This window comes from Nyctereutes procyonoides, unplaced genomic scaffold (genome assembly GCF_905146905.1).
Source record: "Nyctereutes procyonoides isolate TBG_1078 unplaced genomic scaffold, NYPRO_anot_genome, whole genome shotgun sequence".
Taxonomy (NCBI): Eukaryota; Metazoa; Chordata; class Mammalia; order Carnivora; family Canidae; genus Nyctereutes; species Nyctereutes procyonoides.
Genome location: NW_026575042.1, coordinates 28,356,237 through 28,372,901, shown reverse-complemented (window position 1 = coordinate 28,372,901; position 16,665 = coordinate 28,356,237). Strand labels below are relative to the sequence as shown.

At 38.9% G+C, this 16,665-nt stretch overlaps 1 protein-coding gene across 4 annotated transcripts in view; it reads left to right on the top strand.

Annotated features, from left to right (window-relative positions):
* Window positions 1-7,560: 7,560 nt before the first annotated feature.
* Window positions 7,561-16,665, top strand: part of PIK3R4 (phosphoinositide-3-kinase regulatory subunit 4) — a 71,659-nt gene continuing 62,554 nt past the window's right edge. The window contains exons 1-2 of one of the 4 annotated variants that reach the window (XM_055320987.1): window positions 7,561-8,050; window positions 9,262-10,038. In XM_055320987.1, the coding sequence (XP_055176962.1) occupies window positions 9,306-10,038 (733 nt within the window). In that variant the 5' untranslated portion in view covers window positions 7,561-8,050; window positions 9,262-9,305. The other 3 variants (XM_055320988.1, XM_055320989.1, XM_055320990.1) reach the window with 3 other exon arrangements.

Sequence of the window (16,665 nt, the reverse complement as noted above, 5' to 3'; positions counted from 1 at the left end):
CACAGAACTGGAAAAAGTCACTTAAAAAGGGAAGTTAGATGGAGATCAAGTAGCTAGAAAAACAGGAAGCTCTGAGCAAGTTGAATCAGTCTCAACTGGTAGGCACAATATTTGATGAACCATTTACTTAACTCTATAGAAAAACTCTGCTCTTGATACCTACTTAACATGATAATATATGTCTTTTCTACAAAGATTCAAAGGAAAAAAAATCCCACTTTGAAGTTGGTCTAGGGAAAAAGTTGTTTTTTTCCTATATTAATTAATATTTCTTTACCAGACAATGGAAACTACGTAAATGACAAATTTACTTTTGGGGATTAGTTGCTGCAATTTCAAAGATAAATTGCAAATTCATTTGAAGTTCAATTCACTAATTCCAAGTACTATTTCTTTGTTCTTTTTAATAACTCTTTATTGTTTCCATTTTTATTGTCTGGACTTAATTTTGTAAAGTCAGTTCAAATCCTTTGATAGAGAGAATTGGTAGAGGAGTAGAAGTGGAGAAAAAATGGCAGAGGAATGGTAGGTACTCCTAGATGGATTCTGTTTGCCCGTATCCCCCATCACTCACTATCCCTCTCAGCCCCCTCTTTGTTCCTAATCTGTCAAACTGCTCTCCACCAGAAGACCTTCACATTAACTCTTTCCTTTGCTTACAAGACTCTTTCCCTTACTCTTTTTGTAGCCTAAACTTACTCATCTTTCAAGTCCCAGATTAAGTGCCAACGGTTCAGGAAGATCTTCCCTGAATGCACCCTCCCTCACCCCCCATTATATAGTCTCACATATGTTGTACTTTTTCTTCATAGCACTTACTATTGTTAAAATTATTTAATTTTTCCTACAACTAACATCTTCTTTTAAAAACTTTCTTTAGTCTTTGCATTCCCATTTATTCAAGAATGAAGTTTCACCTAAGGTTATACATTTGAAGATAACTAGAGGCTAGCTCTCTCTTCTCCATCAATCCCTTACATAGTAAGAAATAGCTATAGGTCAGGAAGCTTAGGTGTTTTTGTTTTTTATTTATTTATTTATTATTTTTTGTATTTTTTTTATTGGAGTGCTTAGGTGTTTTTAAATAAGATACAGAGAAGCAATAGCAGAATAAAATAATTACCAGTTTTAACAACATTTTCTGCTATGTCTTTTACTCTGAAATACTCATTCCATATTCAAATTGCCCCAAATATGCATAAGGTACCTTGCCTAGCTTTTTCTAATCCTGGATTGGATTGAAGTTTGTGCATTGTATTTGAATTTTATGTCTGTTTAGAGTCTTTTACTTGAGAAAAGTCTCTCCATTTTTTTTTCACAGTATTGACTTTTTGAAGAATCTGAGCTAATGTTCCATTATCTGGGTTTGTCAAATTGTTTCCTGATGGTATTGCTTAAATTATTCCTCTCTTTTATTTTTTATAAACGGAAGTTAGGTCAGGAGAAGGGCTATCAAATAGAAATATAGCATGACCCACTTATATAATTTTAAAATTATCTGGTAGCCACATTTTATTTTTTGTTTTTTAAAGATTTGATTTATTTATTTGAGAGAGAAAGTGAGCATGAGACAGAACACACAAGCAGAGGCAGAGGGAGAGGGAGAAGCAGACTCCCCTAGTGAGCAGGGAGCCCCATGCAGGGATAGATCCCAGGACCCTGTGATCATGACCTGAGCTGAAGACAGACACTAAACCTACAGAGCCACTCAGGTGACCCTTGGTAGCCACATTTTAAAAAGTAAAAAAAAAAAAAAAAAAAAAAAAGGAAAGAAAGAAAAAGAAAAGTTTAACTTTAATAAGATATTTAAGTTTTAACACAATATATCTAAAATATAATTTTAACACATAGTCAACGTTAAAAAGGTATCAATGAGACTTTCTTCAACTTTTTTTGGTGCTAAGTTCTTAAATCCGGTGTGTTTTTTAATACACTTACAACACATCTCAATTTGAAGTAGCCACATTTTAGGTGCTCAATATTCAAATATGACCAGGGGCTATCGTATTGGACAGTGAAGTCTAGAGGCTTGATTAGATTCAGGTTAAATATCTTGGTAAGAATGCTTCATGGATGATACCGTGTCCTGTCCATTGCATTATATCAGGAGCCTCATAGTACCTTTGTCCTAGTATTAGTGATGTTAAATTTGATCACTTGGCTAAAGTGTTGCTGCCAGAATTTTCTATTATAAAAGATTCACCCCCCCCTTCCTAATGTAGAAGTAAACTGTAGCTATTTCTTGGACACCATAAGTCTATCTTGTTGCCCCATACCCTTTAGCCCAATGATTATAGAATCTATTGACAGTCCTTGTGGGAACCAATTATTATTCTGCAGTTACAAAATGGTAATTTCTTTTTTTTTTTAAAGATTTTATTTATTCATTCATGGGAGGCAGAGAGAGAGAGGCAGAGACACAGGCAGAGGGAGAAGCAGGCTCCCTGCATGGAGCCTGACATGGGACTCGATCCCAGGACCCCAAGATCATGACCTGAGCCAAAGGCAGACACTCAACCCTGAGCCACTGAGGAGCCCCAAAATGGTAATTTCTTTTAATTCCCTTTACATCTATTAGCTGGCAATCTTCTACAAAAAAAAAAAAAAAAGAAAGAAAGAAAATTTTACTATTAGGATTTTCTTTTACTCCTTTTGTTAGGATGCAAGGATTGCAGAGTCCACATGGACACCTCATAGGACTGGAAGTGTCCTGGTGAGGTGAATAGCCAGGAGGGGTAAGGAAGGTTAGAGATCTGGAAAATGAATGTATTGGTTAAGCTAAGAGTATCTATTGCGGCAAATAGAGATCAACATTTCACTGGCTTAACACATAGGAGTTTATTTTTACTTATGTAAAAGTTCTACGTGGGTGTTCCTATTTAACCGGTGGTCTTTCTTCAGTCTGTGATTCGAGAACACAGGCTTCTATCAGCTGGCGGCTCTGCATTACCTAAGTCTTTGAAGTCCCTGCATCTAGGCTGAAGGAAAAGAGAACAGAGAAGGTCATTCACTTCTTAGCTGCCTTGACCTGGAAGTGAGATATGTAATTTCCACTTAGGTTTCCTAGTGAGATCTAGTCAACTAGCCCCTCTTATATACAGAGGGCATTCCTCTAGTACAGCTACTTTCCTGAAACATCTATTTTCTGTGGAAGGGACAGTTAGCCATCACTATCACAATTCAGCTGAGAGGCTGTTGACCAGAGGATATAAGAGTCTTTGCTAGCTGTTTCTACTTTTACTCCACCAGTAGCAAGCAAATTTTATTTTTTAATTTACTCTCAAAAGGACTAGGTGAGATTCCTTTTTTTTTTTTTTTTTTGGTGAGATTCCTTTAAAAAAATTCTCCCAAGCAGCCATGATTCCTATTTAAAAATGGGGTGGGGAGGGGAAGAAAGAAAATGAAAAAACAAAAACAAAAACATAGACGTGAGTATAGAGGCATTGAAAAATATTTCATGAATTACTTTAAAAAATGTACTTGTGGGGAAATATAGATGTGGGGAAAATGCAAGAGTGATCTAAATTGAGACATATTTATCCCATTTCTACACCATAAGCTCTCTGTTGAAGAGACATTTAAAGCACTTACATACATGGTATTCAGTATCTGAGATATGACATAATCTAAAAAACTCTCTGCTAAATAACTGTATGTAGCAATTCTTTTTTTCTAAAATTTTATTTATTTATTTATTTACTTGAGAGAGAAAAAGAGAGAGAGCTCACATGTGCAGGGAGAGGGGCGGAGGGAGAAGGAGAGAGAGAATCTCAAGCAGACTCCTCACTGAGCGCAAAGCTTGACTCAGGGCTGGATCTTGTGACCCTGAGATTATGACCTGAGCTGAAATCAAGAGCCGGATGCTCAACTGACTGAGCCACCCAGGCACCCAATGTGGATAGAAATTCTTATATATTATAAGTATTCTTAGTCCTAGAACTCATGATCTTGGCCCTAGAGGTCACAAACCTTACAAGGCCACATCTATTGATTCAAATATCTATTGAATGTCTACTGTGTGTCAGATACTATTCCGGTTGTTGAAGATTCCTTGGTGAATAAAAATTACACAATCAGGAACACCTGGGTGGCTCAGTGGTTGAGCGTCTGCCTTGGGCTCAGGGCGTGATCCCAGAGTTCCGGGATTGAGTCCTGAGTCCTGCATTGGGCTCCCCGTGGGGAGTCTGCTTTTCTCTCTGCCTGTGTCTCTGCCTTTCTCGCTGTGTCTCTCATGAATAAGTAAATGAAATCTTTAAAAAAAAAAGAATTACACAATCACTGATCTCCTGGGGTTGATGGTCAGGTGGGAAAACAAACATTAAACAAATAATTACCTCCCCTTCCCCAAATGAAACAATTTCAGTGAAAATAAGTGCTATGAAGAAAAATTTTGATGTCCATCAGATTTTATAATGGTAGTGGGGAGGGGGGAGACTTCAGGAAAGACCTTTCTGAAGTATTGGCACTTAATCTAGGACTTGAAAGAAGAGCAAGTTTTGCTACATAGAGTGGGGGACAAGGTGTTCTAAATAGAGAAAAAAGTAAATGTGAAGGCCAATAGGTAGAGAGAAGTTTGACAGGTTAGGAACAAAGTGAGGCCATTGTGGGAGACTGAGAGGGACAATGAGTGATGCTAGTTATGGCAGGGGTTTGGGTAGGAGTCAGATCATGCAGGGGTTTGTAGGCCAAGCTAAGGATTTTTTTTTTCTAAAGATTTTATTTATTCACGAGAGACACACAGAGAGAGGCAGAGAGACAGGCAGAGGGAGAAGCAGGCTCCATGCAGGAAGTCCGATGTGGGACTTGATCCCGGGTCTCCAGGATCAGGCCCTGGGCCAAAGGCAGGCACCAAACCACTGAGCCACCCAGGGATCCCCAAGCTAAGGATTTTTAAGTTTAGCCTAAAAACAAGGGAGAGAATCTGGAAAGCATCCTTATGATTACATGATTACAATCCTTATGATTATAGTTGTAGTTTATTTTATTTTATTTTTTTATATAGTTGTAGTTTAAAAAGATTACTCTAGCAGTAGCCATATTACACATGAAAACATTTTACAATGATTAAAACAGTACTTGGGGCACCTGGGTGGCTCAGTCAGTTAAGTGTCTGCCTTCGGCTTGGGTCATGGTCTAGTGTCCTGGGATTGAGCCCTGCATTGGCTCCCTGCTCAGTGGAGAGTCTGCTTCTCCCTTTCTGTCTGCCCCTCCCCCTGCTTGTGCAAGTACTCTCTTTCTCTCTCTCTCAAGTAAATAACGTCTTTTTTTTTTAAAGATTTTTATTTATTTATTCATGACACACACACACACACACACAGAGAGAGAGAGAGAGAGAGAGAGAGAGAGAGAGAGAGAGAGAAGCAGCCTCCATGCAGGGAGCCTGATGTGGGACTCGATCCCAGGTCTCCAGGATCACACCCTGGGCTGAAGGCAGGCGCTAAACCGCTGAGCCATCCGGGCTGCCCTCAAGTAAATAAAGTCTTAAAACAAAACGATTACTGGCAGGTGAATTAAATGGCAACTCAATGCACAGAACAGAAAGTTTAGTAGAAAACCCACCCAAATACATATAGGAAATTTATATGTGGTAAGTATGACATTTCAAATAAGTGGGGGAGAAAATGGATTACTTATTAACATTTTGGGATACCTGAGTATCCTTCTTGAGAAAGAATAAAGTTGGATTTGTACTTCAGAAATTCAAGGATGCAAAATGAAGTCATAAAAGACCCAGGAGGAATCATGGGGAAAGTACAAAAAATAATTCTGTGGGTAGGCAATGCCTTTTTTGAGTAGGTTTCAAAATCTAAGTACCATAACAACGATGGCTTGGCCTATGTCCTAAAGAGATGGCAGTGGATGGCTTCAAGGCATATTTTGGAGATGGAATCATCAGGATGATGATACTGAATGGGGGTGGATGAAAGAGAGAGAGAGTAAAAAGATGTCAAGGATGACTTAATGACTTCTAAATTTGTAGATTGAGGAATCCAGTGGGTGCTAATGTTGACTCCTGAGATGGGGAATAAGGGAGGGGGGTTGCTGCAGGGTGATAAAAAAATTAAACTTTGTGTTAAAATATTTTCTACTTCAAAGGACACCACCAAGAAAGTGAAAACATAGAGAAAAATTATTTGCAAATCTGATAAGGGACTTATATGCAGAATATATAAAGAACTCTTAAAACTCAATAATGAAAGGACAAAGCAACCCAATGAAAATATAGGCAAAAGATTTGGATAGATATTTCTCTAAAGAAGATACATGAAAAAAAAAGAAAACAAAAAAAAAAACAAAAAAAAATAAAAAAATAAAAAAAAGAAGATACATGAATGGTGGCCAATAAGCACACAAAAAGGTGATTGACAACATCATTAGTCATTATGAAAATGCAGATAAAAACCACAGTGAGATATTTCTAGCCACCCACTAGGATGGCTATAATAAAAGATAGAAACTAACAACAATCAGTGACCTTATGCAGAAAATGGAACCCTCATATATTGCTGGTAGGAATGTAAAATGGTGCAGTAACTTTGGAAAACGGTCTGGAAGTTTATCAATCTGTTAAGCATAGAGTTACCATATGATTCCATTATTTCATTCCTATGTGCTTACCCTAGAGAAAAAACACATGGCCACATGAAGCCTTCTCCAGGAATGTTCACAGCAGCATTATTCATAATAACCAAAAAGTAGACACAACACACCATTGACTAATGAATGGATAAACAAAATGTGGAATCTAAACAAAATGTGGAATCTTTATACTATAGAATATTTGGCAATAAGAAGACATGTAAGTACTGATGCAAGTTATAACAGAGATAATCCTTAAAAACATGTGAGGTGAAAAAAGTCACGAAGACTACATATTGCATACCATATACGTGAAATATACAGAAGAGGCAAGTCTATAGAAACAGGAAACGGATTAGTGATTGCCTAGGGCTGGGATGGGAAGGAGAAAGGGAAAGTATAGGAGTGACTGCTTATAATCACAAAATTTCTTTTTGGAGGTAATGGAAATGTTCCAAAATTAAATTATAGAGACGATTGAACCGCCCTGTAAATATATAAAAGGCCATTGAGTTGCGTGTTTTAAACATGTGTAGTATATAGTATGTAAATTATATCTCAATAACGCTCTTAAAAAATTCACCTGGGATATATTAACTTTCTTTTTTTTTGATATATTAACTTTCTTAAATAAACCTGTGAATTCTTTTTTATTTAATTAATTATTTATTTTATTTTTAATTTTTAAACCTGTGAATTTTTTTTTTTTTTTTTTAAACCTGTGAATTCTTGACTTTGTCCTGGCGACGTCCGAGGCCTCAGGGTTTAGGGAACGACAGAATGAAGAGCACGGTGGGGGACACGTTGACAGAACGTTTGATTTCCTTCCTCCAGGTTCTCAGAGTGAGGCCACGCCTTTTCTTCGTCTCCTAGCAACCCACTCCCTTGCCGCCCGTTCTCTTCCTGTGAACCTCGCCCCGTCGTCACTTCCGCCCCGCAACAGGAAGTGAGGTCAGAGCCGGCAGCTTTCCCGGGAGTTCGGCGTTCTCGGTGTCTGCATCAGCTGAAGAAGTGGTTTTCCTGGCGCTGGCAGCCTCCGGCTCCGTCCCGCGTCCCACCTCCGCGCCTGGTGGTGAGGCTCTCGAGAAGTCTAGAGGCCTTGGAGGGTCCGGAGGCCCGCGCGGCACGGAGGCGAGGCCTGGGAGCGCGTGGCTCCCGGGGCAGCGGAGGGGACTGGCGGGGGCAACTGCGGGTGTCGGTGGAATCCCCTCAGCTTGGCTTCGTTCCTCTGCTGCGGCACCGAGGACTTTTCCACTTCTCTCTTGCGGACCACCTTGGTTTCTGGAAGCTGGGACTTTTCGGCGTCCCTCCCCCAGCGTCCCACCTCCCGCGTTTGAAGGAAGACCCCGCGCGCGGAAGTCTCGCCCGAGGCTCATCCGGCTGCTGACTCCCCCGCCCGGACCATGAAGTGATCCGTCCCGACCTCAGTGTGGGCTCCGGACCGACTTGTGACACTTTGCAGAGTCCTGGGGTAAATGTTTCTGTGTGCGCATGGCCGCGCGCGCGCGCGTGTGTGTCTTAGATTTCCTGCAAGATAGGAGCCCGCTGTTTGGCCAGTGGGTATGTTGGTTTACTGACTTTTCTTTAACCTCCCCACTAGGGTTTCTTCCCTGTTTTGCACGATGCCGTGTGTTAATTGGTGAGAATTAGCACCCTGGAATTCCAGCACACTGGAATTAGGATGGGAGGGTCCAGGAGTGACTGATTTTTTGGGGGGTCTTACCTTGATCTTTGAGGAGTTGTGACCTATTCGATTCAGGCGATTTTTAGTCAGTTTTAAGTTTTTATTTTTAGATTATTAGTATTTATTTATTTGATCGTTTTAAGTTTTTAATGTGTTGGTGTCTCACACCCAGACCACGGGTTCTTCTTGGACAGACTGTGACATATAGTACTGTTTGGATCCTCGTAACCCCAAGCACAGTGCTGAACACACAGTAAAGCCTCTTTAATTTTTAAATTTACTTTGTTATTTTATTTTTTAAAGATTTTATTTATTTATTCATGAGAGACACACACAGAGAGAAGCAGAGACACAGGCGGAGGGAGAAGCAGGCTCCATCCAGGAAGCCTGATGTGGGACTCCCTCCCGGGACTCCAGGATAACACCCTGGGCCGAAGGCAGGCGCCAAACCGCTGAGCCACCCAGGGATCCCTAATTTTTATTTTTTTTATTTTTATTTTTTTAAAGATTTTATTTATTTATTCATAGACACACACACACACACACACACACAGAGGCAGAGACACAGGCAGAGGGAGAAGCAGGCTTCATGCACCGGGAGCCTGATGTGGGACTCCATCCCGGGACTCCAGGATCACGCCCTGGGCCGAAGGCAGGCGCCAAACCGCTGAGCCACCCAGGGATCCCTAATTTTTAAATTTAAACGGCAGAAAATACACATTCTAACATTTCCAACTTAATATTGAAGGGGGGATCTATTTAAATATGGTTCAGCTCCCGGAAAGGACAACATAAAATAGCAAGATCTTTTTAGATAAACGTGTCTAAAATTTAGAGGCTACCTGGAAGACTAGATACGGTGCTTGCCGTGGAAGAGAAATAGGGTACATCTATCTTTTAGGAAGAGAGCATGTAAATAATGATGTTTTGTTGCTTGTATCTTTTCTTTTTCTTCTTGTTCTTTTTTTTTTTTTTTTTTTTTTTTTTTTTTTAAGTAGGTGTTCTGTCCTGACTTACTGACAGAGAGGTACTTGCTGCCATTATGGGAAATCAGCTCGCTGGCATTGCTCCTTCCCAGATCCTTTCTGTGGAGAGTTATTTCTCAGACATCCATGACTTTGAATATGATAAGAGCCTGGGAAGCACTCGGTTTTTTAAAGTTGCTCGAGCGAAGCACCGAGAAGGCCTGGTGGTTGTGAAGGTCTTTGCAATTCAGGATCCCACATTGCCTTTAACCAGCTATAAACAAGAGCTGGAGGAACTGAAAATCAGGCTTCATTCTGCACAGAACTGTCTGCCTTTTCAGAAAGCAGTGGAAAAAGCATCTGAGAAAGCAGCCATGCTCTTTAGGCAGTATGTGCGAGACAACCTCTATGATCGCATCAGTACCCGTCCCTTCTTAAATAACATTGAGAAGCGTTGGATTGCTTTCCAGATCCTGACAGCTGTGGACCAAGCACACAAATCTGGAGTCCGTCATGGGGACATCAAGACTGAGAACGTTATGGTCACCAGTTGGAATTGGGTCCTTCTAACTGATTTTGCAAGTTTTAAGCCCACTTACCTTCCGGAGGACAACCCAGCAGATTTCAACTATTTCTTTGACACTTCACGTAGGAGAACTTGCTATATTGCTCCTGAACGTTTTGTTGATGGTGGATTGTTTGCTACTGAGTTAGAATATATGAGGGATCCTTCAACTCCACTTGTAGACTTAAATAGTAATCAGAGAACAAGAGGAGAGTTGAAGCGCGCAATGGATATCTTTTCAGCAGGTATTCAAGTTGATCAAGTTTGCTAAGGGGAAATATGCATATATTTTAACTCTGGAACGTTGAAATGTAGTTTTTAGAAAATCCCATATGTTGAAAAGTTATTTTCTTGACACCTCACACACTATTTGGATAGATATAGCAGTCTTTTATTGGATATGTTTACATGCCGAGGAAGTACAGAGTGGTTTATTTGTTCAGATATTTAAGAAATATTTGAATTCTTCTGTATGTATCAGGCACTTTTTTTTTTCCTTAACGTTAACTCTACCGCCAATGTGGTGCTCAAACTCAGGACTCATGATCAAGAGTTGCATGCTCTACCACTGAGCCAGCCAAGCACCCCAAGGCACTGTCTTAACACTGGAGATAGGTGGACACTTATGTTTCTCTTTTCAAGGTGTTTATGTTTAATGGGGAGATAGATATGATATTGAAAAAGCAATTTCAGTGCAGTGTGATTTGCTGTGGTGGCGATAAGCATTGGGTGTTGTTATTGGAACGTACAAATATTTAAATTTGTCTCCATGGTTTGATGGGTAGAGCCAATATCAGGAAAGGCCTCTTTGTTGGAAGGATGATTTTTTTTTAAAAGATTGATTTATTTCAGAGAGAGAGAGTGTCCTAGTATGTGCGTGAATGGGGGGAAGGGGCAGAGGGCCAGGATCTTTAAGCAGACTCCCAGCTGGGCCAGGAGCCTGACATGGAGCACAGTCTCATGACCCATGAGATCATGACTTGAACTGAAACCCGTTGTTAGATACTTAACTGACTCAGCCACCCAGGTGCCCCTGGAAGGATGATTTTTAAACAGACCTGAAAGATAATTGGGAGCTAGCTATGGCAAGGATAGCTTGTTTCAGGCGGAGGGTATTCCTTATACAAAGACATGAAGACCAGATCATGAGGCACTGATTTATTAGGCTACTTTAAGTAGTTTATTATATCTGGCACATGGAGTGTAGAGTGTGAGGTTAGCAAGCCTCAGATCATGGGCTGGCATGCCCATGCTAGCCTATGGGGACAGCATCAGGTATTATTTTAAGTAAATGCTGTAGCATGGAGAGTGGATTGCAGGGAGCTACCTTGGAGGCGGGAAAACCAGCTAGGAGTAAACTGTTACCATCCAGATAAGATGTGACCCTGACTGACTGAAAGCTGTGACAGAATTGGAGAGGGAGTGGAAGAAAGAACACTTCAGAGATAATTAATAGGTAGAATTGATTGGTAGGTAACGTCAAGAGCACTTCTTTCACCCTGACTTGGGAAACGGGGTGGATTGGCAATGATGGTCACTGACATAGGAGAAATAGGAGGACGAATGGGTAAGAGGTGGGAAGATGAAGAAGTCTTCATTAGATATGTTGAGTTGAAGGCGTCTGGGGGATATCCAGGATAAGATGTGCAACAGGCAGTTGGTTATAAAGGTTTGGTGCATAGAGATTTAGGACAGAGGTGGAGATTTGGTAGTTACCAGGAAATAAGTAGTAATTTTAGCCAAGGGAATAGGTTTGTCACCCAGGAGAGTTTGTAAATAAGTCATTCTTAAGCTTTTTTGAGATCCCCTTAAAGACTTTGATGAAATCAGTAGCCACCTTCTCTAGAAGAAAAGTGTCATGCATTAATATACATTATTTCATATACACAGACCACTTGAAGCCAGGCCACGGATTCTAGATTGTCTATGAAATTTTGGGAAAAGAAATGGGCTGAAAATAGTATCTGGAGGAATACCTTGTGAACTCTGCATCAGTGCCATTTTTTCATAAATTTCACAAAGGTTTTACCATCTGTAGGTTTGCTGCAAAGAAAACATAAACTGAGCAGCTATGTTTTAGATTATTTAAGAAAAATAATTAATGAAGAAGTGTATTTCATTGGAATCAACAAGCATTGTTACACAGGTTCATAACCTCTTCTGGCCCATTCAGCTCACTAATGTGTGTCCCAAGATAATACTGAGGGTTGTTTTTGATAAGCTAGGGTTAGTCTCCAGGCTGTGAGTATAACAAGACTAGAAATGTAATCCATCAGAGTCCCAACTTTTTTGATAAGTGAATGTCTCTAAATTTTTGGCAAACCATTTTTACTTTTAAAATTACTATTTTGTCAGTAGGATTCCCTTAGCTTAGAAACGTGATCACTTTTTAACCTCAAGATGATTTTAGGCTTTTTTCTTTTAAGAAGAAAATTGCCAAGTAAATACTTGGGGTATCACTGGCATATAATTTATTACATCCTTGTGACTTATTTATAACTGGAAGTTTGTTAGAGTTTTAAAATTTCAAGAGTCAACGAAAAGTATATATTTATCTTTTCTGTGTACGTTATAGTTCCATAAACTTCTTACTCAGCATTTATTATTTCCATACTAGAGTCCTACACTGTTTTGGGTGAAGATAGGCTCTTTTCTTTTCTTTTCTTTTCTTTTCTTTTCTTTTCTTTTCTTTTCTTTTCTTTTCTTTTCTTTTCTTTTCCTTTCCTTTCCTTTCCTTTCCTTTCCTTTCCTTTCCTTTCCTTTCTTTTCTTTTCTTTTCTTTTCTTTTTCTTCTTTCTTTTCTTAGGTGGGTGGGATCTGTCCCTGTCGCGCTCCTCCTAAAAATGTAGGCTCTTTGGGTTTTGAATGTTACTTTTCTCCATCTTGATGCATATCCATGATTCCTGGCTGCTAGTTTTGGAGAAGTGTATATATTCTCTTTCTGGTCATGTAAGTGTGCACAGCCTTTTTCCTGGAGATCTTTCATTCATTACTTGACAAATATTTGAATTTTATCTGTCCGTTATATATGAGACACTGCTCTATACGTGTTGGGAGTACAGCTCTGAACAAGACTGACAGTTTTTGCCCTTAAGGAGCTTATATTCTAGTGGAGTAGAAAAAATAAGTAAAGAAGTTAATTTTCTTCAGTGTTAACTGCTGTGACAAAGAGTTACGGCTTTTACATGTCATGGCAAAGGTTGGTAGGAGACAACTCTAGGTAAAATGATCAGAGAAGACCTCTGAGAATGTAACATTTGAGCTGATATCTGAGTTATAAGGACTTAGTATTGATGAAGAGACCTTGAACAATTTGTTCCATAGGGAGATACCATGTAATAACACCTTTTTCACAACAACATTCTAAAAGTCGCAAGAAAAAGTCCCGTATTCACCTCTGTATTAGTTTGCTAGGGCTGCCATGACACAGTGTCCCAGACTTGGCAGCTTAAACAGAAATTTATTTTTCCTCCATTCTAGAGGCTGGAAGTCCAAGATTAAGGTGCCAGCAGTATTGATTTCTTTTTAAGCCTCTTTGGGTTGCAGATGGCCACTTTCTCGCTATGTACTCGGCCTGTTCCTTGGTGCCCCTTCTATGGACACTAGTCATAATGGACTTATGACCTCATTTAATTTTAACTTTTTAAAGGCCCTATTACCTGTATTTTAGGTTACAGGAACTGGGTGGTAAGACTTAAACATGATTTTTGGGGAGGTAGAGACACAATTCAATCCATAACAACCCCCATTTACTTGTAAATAGTCAAATGTAGCTATGTTTCTATCTGACTTTTTACTTGGAAATTATTTCAAACTTATAAACTGTAAAAACTTGTAGAAGAGAATCCCCGGATTCACTTGTTAACATTTTGCTCTACTTGCTTTATCACTTGTACGTTTTTTGCCCACTGCCCTACCCCCCATGATTTTTTCCTGAATAAGTTACATATATCATGGCCCTTCACCTCTAAATACTTCTGTATGTATTTCATAAGATCCTACCTAGTCTCTTACATAACACTTGCATAATTGTATTGTTGCAGTTATCAACTGCAGCAAATTTAACATGGATAAAATAATTTATAATTTTAATCCTGATTTTGTTTTTGACCAAATAATGTCCCCTTTTTGCATTTTAACTGCTCCAAGACAGAAGCTAGTCTAGGGTTTGATATGCATTTAGTTGTCATGTCTCTTTAGCCTCCTTTGATGTGAAACATCTTTACAGCTTTTTTTTTTTTTTTTTGTCACCATGATGTTGATTTTTTTTTTTTTTTGAGGAATACCTCTTCTTTTAAATTTTTAAAAATTATTTTTATGGGGTGCCTGGGTGGCTCAGTCGGTTAAGTGCCTGCCTTCAGTTGAGGTCATGATCCCAGGGGCCGGGTATTGAGCCCTGCATTGGACTCCCTACTCAGTGGAGATTCTTCCTTCTCTTTTTCTCTCCCTCTGCCTCTCCTCCTGTTCATGCTCACTCTCTCTCTCAGATAAAATCCTTAATAAAAATTGTTTTTATACTTTTTATTTTAAATGATAGAAGTTGCAAAAATAATGAAGAATACTTCTCAGCTTCCGCACTAGTGATATATGACCAGTACCACATCAAAATCAGGAATTGACATTGTAGCATTACTCTTAACTAGATATAGAACTTACTCAGTTTTCACTGGCTTTTACCTGCATTGTGTGTGTATGTACGCGCACACACACAAATGTGCTCATGCAGCTCACTCCACCCTTTTGTTTTTTATAGAATGTACACCTTTTGGGGTTTGGTTTTTCCTTTTGATTAGATTCAGGTTATTCATTCTCAGTGTACTGTATATATGAAAATGCATCTTCACAGTATCACATTTAGAGACAAATGGTGTTTGTTGGTGATGTTAATTTTGATTAAGGTCTTGCCTGATTCTCCCCTCTGTAGTTACCTTTTGTTTTTTTAATCCCTTGCCTGTGGGAAGAAACTTTTAAGACCATGCAAATGCACTGCTAGTCCTCACAACTTCCTTCTTGATTTGACATCCATTGAGGATTCTTGCCTGACCCAAGTCTTTACTTTGATGGTTGCAAATGATTTTCCATTTCTAGCACTTTGTCCACATTTACCTATATCACATTTACCAGTAGACCCTCAGCATTCTGGCATACTCAGTGTCCTCTCTTTCCTCTCTCTCTTTTTTTAAAATTATTGATACAGACTTTTTTTTTTTTTTTAAATTCTTTATTTACTCATGAGAGACAGAGAGAGAGAGGCAGAGACACAGGCACAGGGAGAAGCAGGCTCCATGCAAGGAGCCGGACGTGGGACTCGATCCTGGTCTCCAGGATCAGGCCCTGGGCTCAAGACAGCGCTAAACCGCTGAGCTACCGGGGCTGCCCTTGATACAGACTTCTTGATTCCTACACCCAGTTTGCTAGCATTTTTTGGAGGATTTTTGTGTCTATATTCATCAGGAACATTGGTCTATAGTTTTCTTGTGATGTTTTTGTCTGAATGAGTTAGGAAGTGTTCCCTCTTCTGTTTCTTTGGGACAATTTGTGAAGGATGGGAAGTGTTCCCTCTTTTTCTTCGGGACAATTTGTGAAAGATGGATAAGTATTTTAACATTTAAAAGACTGTTAAGGCATCTTGTCTTAGGCTTTTCTTTTGTGGAATGTTTATTATTAATCCAATTTCTTTACTTTTAAGGTCTGTTCAGATTTTCTGTTTCTTTTTAAGTCTGCTTTGGTAGTCTGTATCTTTCCAGGAATCTGTCCATTTCATTTAGGTTATCTAATTTGTTGACATACAATTGTTTAAAATATAGTGCTTTTTCATTTCTGTAAGGTTGGTAGTATGTCCCCTTTTCATAACTGATTTTAGTAGTTTGAGACATCTATCTTCTTAGTAGGAGTCTGTCAATTTGTTGAGCTTTTCAAAGCACCAACCTTTGATTTTGTCAGTGTTCTCTATTGTGTTTTATTCTCTACTTCACAAATTTCCATGCCAGTCTTAATTATTCCTTTTCTTCTGTTTGCTTTGGTTTTAGTTTACTTTTCTTGTTTCTTAAGGTTAAAGATAGGTTGTTCTGCACTCTTTTATGATATAGGTGTTTATAGGTACACATTTCCTCTAAACACTGTCTTAGTTGCGTACTATGTGTTTTTTATGTTGTGTTTTAATTTTTATTCATCACGAAGTATGTTTCTAATTTCCCTTTGATCAATTGGTTATTTAGGAGTGTGTTGTTTCTACATATTTGTGAATTTTTCAAGCTGTTTTCTATTATTTCTTACTTCATTCCATTGAAGTTTGAAGAACACGATTTGTATGAATTCAGTCATTTTAAACTTACTGAGGCTTGTCTTATGGCCTAGCATATGGTCTAACCTGAAGAGTGTTCAGTGTACCTGAGAAGAATTTGTATTCTGCTGCTGATTTTGGGTGGAGTGTTCTTTTGATGTCTGTATTAGATCTGGTTGGTTTGTAGTGTTTGTCTGATATTCTATTTTTCTTCTTGGGTATGGTGTTTTTAATAGCTCTTTTAAGTCTCTTATTCTGAAACTTGACACTATATAGGTAGAAATTAATTTAAGAAATTTATTGAGTGTTTATTATGTGTCAGGAACTGTTTTAGTTCCTGGAAGTTTTTTAATGAGTGAAGTAGCAGAAAATCCTTCCTCATGGATTTTGCATTCTAGTGGGTATACAAGACAATAAAATAAATACATAATATATTTAATTTGGCTGTTGGTGCTGTGGGAAAAGGGACATGCCAGGTAAGTAAGGGGTAGTTGTGGTGGGGCTTGCAGTTTTAAACTGCATAGTTTTCTTATTGCTAATATTCTAAATGACATTTGATGAAAGATCTGAAGGAGGTGGAGGTATAAGT